Here is an 8,115-nt window from a genome sequence, read left to right on the forward strand (position 1 = left end):
GCCATCATTACATGTTCAGGACTTTGCTGCTGCTGTTAGTTGTTTGGCTGTGCTGCAACAGTTACATAAGGATGTAAAATAGAAAAGGCTACTACTAAAATGGCAGTCAGAGGTTTTCTTCATAACAGAGTGAAACAACTACACACAAACAAAACAAATATAAATAAGAAATGAAAAATTCAAACCGATGATACAGATATTTCACACAAAGCAATGAGGAAGTAAAGTGAACTCTGAAAGTAAATGGTTAAGTACAAATGGACTTTAATGGGCTGTGAATTAAAACAAGCAGAGCTTCATGTGCTTCATAAATGTATAAGTAAGATCCACCTCTGAAATTCGACCATGGGGGAGAACACGCATGGGGGAGACATGACATGAAAAAAATTTAATAATGTGAAAAACAAAAACAGCAGGTTGTTGCTTTTCTGTCTCGTGTTAGTAGCAGGTCTTATATTAAGGCACAGTATATATTTATTATTAGGTTGCAATAAAACTTATTACATCTTTGACGCTTTAATCGATCGGTCTCTGGCAACCTGCTCAGTCTTGGCACCCCCCACTGAAACTGTCCTGGACTGTTTTTTTAAAAAGAAGCACAGCTGCAATCAAACATTTCACAGTGAATACTGTTCTATATACAGTATGATAAAAACCAGCGGTGCAGACTTCACTGGTTGTAATAATGGCAAAAAGCACTGGATGGTGTTAATACAACAGTTAAAACAATGCACAGGCTTCTGTTATGTATTGTGACACACTGTGACCATAATCAGTGAAGTCAGTCCATCCAGTTATAAATAAAATCCTCTTTTGTCATGAAGAAGTCGGATACGAAACACACTCATCAGTGCCACTGTTAAAAAAGGCAGTAGTATCTTTTGACAGTACATTTTTAAGAAGCTTACAACAGGTCACATAGCGTCAACGGCTACGAGCAAACTAATTAGTTTCATACTGAAAGGTAGTTTTGAGTTGGGAGAAACATCTGTCAGTTTCTTTTCTATATGTAAAGTTTTGGTCTCAAAACTTTGGTCATTTTACAAATATTTTATATCTGTTTCCATCAATATAGTCTACTTGTAGTTTCAAGTACACTGTTTAAGCAATCCTGACAATAGCCAGTCATCGAGAAAATGGGTTTTGACTAAATGTAGAACCAACACTCAGCGTGGTTTTATGGCATGTTCCTTCCGTGCATGCTCTCTGTGTACAGCGGGCGCTTACATGAACACAACAGAATCGTTTGAATTGAACAGGGATGAATGTGCCTCAGAAACCAACAGAATTTCTTGTTGTATTGATTTTTAAAAGTAGTACAAAACTAGAATTTGTCTGATAAAAGGTCAGTCTTGCCTGAGGAATGAATGGGCCACAGCCAAACACTCTCCGTTCTCCTGGTAAAGACGCATTTCATATAGAATGAACTGGCACACACCTTTCTGAAAACAGGGCAGGGTCCACACACAGATTTAGATGCTGTTCATTTTCACTGTGTACCCTGGTTCCTGGGCCTGCTGGCCTGAGGGGTAGAGACGACAGAGGAGTCCTATGGAGCCACCAGACCGACAGGGACCTGATCCTCTACCACCTATAAACACTGCTAATTGTGCTTCGCTGCCGTGAATGAGGCCTGGACCTGTGCAGTGGTGGGTGGGTGTTTATTCATTGTACCAGCAAAGTAACACACACTCTGACGGCGTCACTGTGTCCCCCACAGTTAATCAACTGCACTTTAAAGGCACCACGCTTCAAGTTCATCCTTTGGCTGTGACAGTATTTCTGCATCTGGGCAAGAGCAGAGTGGGGTGACCCCCCCTCCTCGTGCCCCCCCCAGTCTACTCCCCTGGTGCCTGCTCACACCCCCGAGCCCAGACCACGTTCATGTTCCTTGGGTCCAACGTGGGGGCTGAACCTGCACCAGTATCCTCTGGTCTCATTCTGTGTCATGGCCGTGACAAAGTTGTGTAGACAGGCTGTTCCCAGTGCGTGGGGCTGTGTGGCTGTGGTACAGGGTCAGTGATAGGTGTGTACAGGGGCCTCTGGGTGGGCCCCATGTAAGAGAAGGCAGAGTACAGTCCAGAGGTCTGGCTGGAGTGGGCGTAGTAGGACCCGGAGGCCTGGTGGTCAGCATACTCAGCAAACTGAGCCCTGGAGGCCAGCGAGGGGAAGGCGGAGCTATAGTGAGGAAGGCTGAGGGAGGTGTAGCTGACATGGGAACCTACTGAGACTGCCTCTGTGAAGTGACCCCCAGCACCTCCGGCCTCACTCTTGATCTGGGCCTTGGAGGGGTCTGAGCCCAGAGGGGAGCCGTTATGTTGCTGTGGCTGGTGCTGGCTGGGGAGGCAGGGTGGCGCGGGGTCCTGCAGCTGCTCCTGCCCCAGCGCTCTGCCCAACCGCCAGCTGCCCATTTAGGGGAAGATACTGGTCAAACTCGTTGACATCAAAAGGCTCCATGTTGGCCATCACCTCGTGGCTCATCTCACCGATGTCCACATTCCCAAAGTCGATGTGAGGTTTCCCAGATCCGGGAGCACCTGAGCTTCCCTCTGCTCCCATTGTACCACGGGAGCCCCCATTCCCAGTGCCCTCCCTCTTTCCATCCCCTGCTTTCCCAGACTGCAGCACTGTTTTGGGAGTGGTGGGAGGTGTGGGGGGGCTGTGGCTCTGACCTGCAGTAACACAAGAAAATATAGTTAGAGCTCATTTTCTTGGCACATTTGAACAGTTATCTATCTGCGTGCCAGACTAATCTAACAGTGTGGCAGGGGTGGCACCAGGGAGGTAGTGGGAGGGAGCGAGCCCGCCGCCCACCTGCAGCATGAGTGTGGTGCACATCTGCCAGAGTGGACCCGGCCCCCCCACTGTGGACCACATCCAGGTGGAGGCCCTTGTAGTGGGACTGGCTGTGGCTGACCTCACCCTCCGATTGGCCATCGGCTTCACTTCCTGAGCCAGAACCCAGCTTTCCGTTCTTGCGGCGCCGTGGCTGGTATTTGTAGTCTGGGTAATCCTTCTTGTGCTGCTTCCTCAGCCTCTCTGCCTCCTCAATGAAGGGTCGCTTGTCGCTCTCATTGAGAAGCCTTGGGTAAAAAGAAAAAACGCAGCTAGTTGGGTTTATTATGACATGAAAACCTTTATGCTAAAGTATTTACAGCACAGGAAGATGATGCAAAAAGTGTCAGTTTAGGAAGCTTTTAATTTGGTATAGAGAACAGTCAAAGAATATTTAGGGATGTTTTAACACGAAAATGAAAACAGTCACATTAGTATACACTCCATGTTCTGGAGGTTGTCAACAGTCTGAATTAATGGCCATAACAGAACATGTGCATACAGTACACGGCTCTTTCACACTCAGATGCTCATCACTTTACTGTCCTTTGACCAACTTCAGTGCATATTAATATTATGCTGAATATTAAGACATCTGCACAGATGTTTCTAATGTCACGCCTGCCAGCAGATTTAGAAAAGCATTCTGTCTGCAAACATGGAACTGTGACGTTATTATGCTGCTGGCTCAAATGGCATGAGAAACCCCTAACCTTCCTCAGCCGCCGAGTCCATTGTTCCTCTAGGCCAGTCAACCAGTCATGCGTCAGTCCAAGGTCAAGTCTTTTCTAATTAATGTTCACTTCCGACAGGGGTAATGAATGTCACCCTTCTGACCTGTCATGTCAGCAGAGAGTGGCTGAATGAATGGGAGACTGTAAAACAGACACTGAATGGTCTGACAGACCTTTAAGCTTAAAGCACCGCAGTGATTCTGTTTTTCAACCAAAATGAGCTCGGTCATTTTTAAATATGCAAAATTAAAGTTTAAATAATATGAAAAATCTTGGGCTACTTTTAACTTTGAGAGCTGAATATGTACTAAATGGCTCTTGATGTGTCCTGTTAACCCCTCAGGAGCCACTTACTCCAGTGACTTGGCCAAGAATGAAGCGTTATATGAAAAAATTAGCCTGGATTCAGGAACATGTGAGCACGGCCACACTCAGGTCAGTGATTCTTAGCTGGTGGGCTGTGACCAGAAGTGGGAAACAAATGAGACCGACTTTGTGTCTTAAAGGTTGCAATGTACAATAAATTGATTCTATAGAAAACTATGCCACAGATGTGTGAGGAAATGTGTAGCTACAGTTTCTATGATGGTCACAGTTGGGTCCTGTTTCATCAAACTGGGAAGGCTTGAGACAAACCAGAGTAAAGTAGAGGGTGAATACCGCTGCGCCACTCTGTGAACATCCTGCACCACCAGTAATGGCACCAGTGTCAGTCTACATGCCTGAAATTCACTAGATGTAAAATCCATGTGCATGAGAAATAAATTGAATGATTATGGATTTGATTACAGGTTGATAATCATCAGTTAATTTGATGCTTTTGTGACTGAGAGCTCAGAAAACCTTTATGTTGTTGAGAGTATTATGAGAGTAATAACAACTCTCGGGCCGGGAGATGACTCTGACCTTTGCCCTGCCCTAATCTAAAGCAATTCCCCCCCCACCCCAGTTCCGCCCCCACAGAGCACCCGCTCACCTCCACAGCTTCCCCAGGGTCTTGCTGAGCTCCGCGTTGTGCAGGTGCGGGTGTTGGTCGGCCAGTTTCCTGCGCGCCGCCTGCGCCCACACCATGAAGGCGTTCATCGGCCTCTTCACGTGTGGCTTGTTCTTGCTTCCGCTGTTCACGCGCACGGGCATGGGCACGAGGGTCCAATCGTAGCAGTTGAGCACCTGGCTCACGGCCTCACGGATTCCTGAGTGGAAGCGGTCTTCCTCATCGTCGGATTTACCGGACATGCAGCTCGCCGACACGCTGTCCAGACACGCCAGCTGCGGCTGGGGGCCGCGGGGGGGGGGGGCCCCCCCGAATGACCCGGTGACAGGGAACGGCTGTCATCCGACATCCCGGGACTGAGCTCAACCTCTGATAGGTTCTGCTCCTCTCTCGACATCTTAAGGCTGCAGGAGAGCAGAGGATGTAAGGCCTGCTCCTAAATGCTCGGCTCTACCTGTCTGGTCCTTGTTCCTGTTGATCCCTACAGTGATGGCTGCTGTGTGCTTTGTCTCTTAGGCCTCCTCTAAGTTAGAATATGAACTGGCAGTGTGTCTCTACTCTGTCTCCGCTGTAAAACTGTGAAAGTGCTTTCCATCCGTGATGTTGGTATCACAGGCGGCTCAACGCGCACCTCGGACCCCAGTTTACCTGCTGATGCACAACTCACCCGCTCTCACTTCCCTCCTGAATTCCCCTTCTCTCTCTCCTCCTTGTGTCCCGCTATTGAAGTCCGACAGCAAGGACCTGAAAAGACAGAGCGTTATTAAAACAGAGGTAAAGTGACGATCCCTAAACTTCACCAACAGACCGACTGTGCTGTTTTCTGGTTAGTGTTTAGGACAAATTTAGTCCAGTGTCTTCACTCTATCACGGGAATAAATCATAAAAGAACAGCCTTTTAAAATTCTAAGTGAAACTCCTAAAGTTTATGTAAGTTCGTTTGCGCAGTCTTTAGACATTTAAAACCAGAATTTATATTTGTAAACGTCCAGCTCCAGTATAACGCATTGCCTCTCTGCGGGCCCGAGCCTCGGCCCCTCCCCAAACGAGCTACTGTTTGAGGTTTTGCAGATATTCCAAGCTCCCCGGGGAGAAAGTGCCGGAACGATATGAAGCCGCAGTAGAACAGACCTTGGATTTATACTCAGCAGTACTTGGATAAACAAGGCCTGGTGCTGGAAATATAGACCTCGTGTGTGTGCGTGTCAGTAGCTTGTGTGAGTCCGTTTGTTAAACAGGGCCAGGTCTATCGACAGGGGCAAAATGTGCCCTTGTTTTGTCCATTACATCAAGTCCTTCCTCGAACTTTACCTTCTAAATCAGCGAACTGTGAACCAGCAACTCACTGGTTTGTTTTGTTACTGCAGCGTCATTTTGCAGCAAACGTCTAGTACCAGTTTATGTGTTAGGATAAGTGGGGGGTATACTCACTTAGCACTCAGGTTACCACACCTTTGTATTTGAGGAAAAGGGCTCGGCCTTACCATCTACTGGTCTTATGTAACCTACAGTGTAGTTTTAATGGCATTCGGTTTTTAATTCACTTCACCGTGGATGTCCGGCGTAGGATCCGTTTCCAGCAGAGGGGGGTGTAAAGCGTCACCATCTGTCCGAGGCGCATCGATTATGATATTCGTTTGCCACCTGGTCTACGAGGCCGCTTCAGTCTGTCATCGTGTCCCCAAAGTGTCCCTGTTCGTAAACATCGTGCGTAAAAAGCACCAAAATGCCTCATTGCGCACTTGTTGCATATCTTATAATGCCACTCCACGAGAAAGGAAATAATAATGGTGGAGAATAATGTGACACATTTCCTTTAGTTGCTGACCAGTTATCATAAAGGCTTCACATTTAAATTAAGAAGAAACAAGCACATAACGATCTCACCGGACTCGTCTCCTCGCAGCTAATTTATTGTCTGATTCTAGAAAGTTTTTGACAAACCCTTTAAAAATGCTAGTTTTTAATCGACCTTCCTGAGCACATTTACTCCGTGGAGTATTTCAATGTGCATTATTGTCCCCGTTTGACGTGCCAGTGCCTTAATTTGCTTGTTTGCGCGTCGGCACATTTTCAGCACCACAGTAAATAACAAACATTCCGTTTGTGTGTTGAAGTTACTTTGTCAGTAATAGGATGGCACAGTCACCTGCAACTCGTATAAACCTCTCCTCGTTTTAAAAAGCTTTTCGAGCAATTGGCCTTTCTTATAAAAATAATTAAAATACCTCAGTCAAACTGAAAAGTCTTGAATTTTAAATTCTGTGTCAGTAGAAATACATAAAAATGAAGCCATCTCAGAAATCTGTTTAGAACTGGACCGTTTGTTGCACAGGTAACAGCAGAGCATCATTGCCATGTCAGGAAGGATTCAGACTAATCCCTGTACCAAAACTGTCCAAACATGTCCCAAAGGTTTCCAAAGGCTTGTAAACTCTTTTTGGTGCTGAAAATAGATTTTCTAATAGAACCTTTCAGAGACCTGCGTGAATGAAATGTTATATACATGTTATTGAAGTAGGAGAAAGAACAAATCAGCCATTTCCGACACAAGGACCCTACGAGTCCTGAACAGTAGTCGTTAGTAATGATCCTGGCGGTGCTAAACATTATTAGAGGTAAGATTATATCTGTAATTCTGAGTCGGGGCTCTTCTGATCGCAGTCAGAGCAGCCACCAGCAGCAGAGAGGAAAGAGTTGGAAATGCTGAGCATCTTACTTCAGTAGTGAGAAAAGGAGGTCGCCTGTTTAGCACGAGAATCCGCGAGGTCCCCGGTTTCCAATGTGACGCTCGCTCCCCAGCCCCCTCGCTCGCGCTGCCCGAGTATGAATGCCTGCTCTGTGTGTCGGTACCAGGGCTTAAAGAGCCCCTTGTATGATGCTGGGCGAAAAAAATAAAAGGACACTGGGGAGGACAAGTCTTAAAGGAGCAGCACAGATGTAGGATGCAGGCTCGGAGGCATCTGATTGGTCGAGAAATAGTTCTCCCTCTCTCTCTCTCTCTCTATCTATCTATCTATCTATCTATCTATCTATCTATCTATCTATCTATCTATCTATCTATCTATCTATCTATCTATCTATCTATCTATCTATCTAGATCTGTTTATTCTATTTATACATTTGGATGCAGATAGGTCATGGGTAAATTGTGCGCACAAAACTTTACGCAGAGAGAGAGAAGATAAAATACTATCAAAAATGTTACAAATGCTGTTTAACGTTTTGTCTGTAACAAGCCATTTGTGTGTGTGTGTCATGCTGTTCACAAATACATGCTGTACAAACTGCACATAAAACACATTTTACAAATTTAAAATCGATTTTTTTGTGTGCAGTTCTTTAGAAAGTACGTACACATTGTTACCTACGCGTGCGTGGTTCGTCTAACACACATGAATCACCTTCCGCGCACAGACGGATTTTTGAGAGTGTTTTTCGCACAAAAATCCACGATCCACGAATGCACGGTGCGTTTAAGGATACGTGGAAAACTCGGACATCTGAGTGTCCAAACCTTTTTCCCAAACAAAAGTATTTACACAACGCTAT

At 46.0% G+C, this 8,115-nt stretch overlaps 1 protein-coding gene across 1 annotated transcript; it reads right to left on the reverse strand.

The window, feature by feature from the left end:
• Window positions 1-590: 590 nt before the first annotated feature.
• Window positions 591-7,400, reverse strand: LOC109974642 (SRY-box transcription factor 10). Its single transcript, XM_020624952.1, is given in 6 exon segments — window positions 591-2,312; window positions 2,314-2,672; window positions 2,815-3,083; window positions 4,546-4,876; window positions 4,879-5,307; window positions 7,283-7,400. Coding segments are annotated over 5 exon segments (1,407 nt in total). The 5' UTR covers window positions 4,961-5,307; window positions 7,283-7,400; the 3' UTR covers window positions 591-1,946.
• Window positions 7,401-8,115: the final 715 nt, after the last annotated feature.

This window comes from Monopterus albus, unplaced genomic scaffold (genome assembly GCF_001952655.1).
Source record: "Monopterus albus unplaced genomic scaffold, M_albus_1.0 scaffold342.1, whole genome shotgun sequence".
NCBI lineage: Eukaryota > Metazoa > Chordata > Actinopteri > Synbranchiformes > Synbranchidae > Monopterus > Monopterus albus.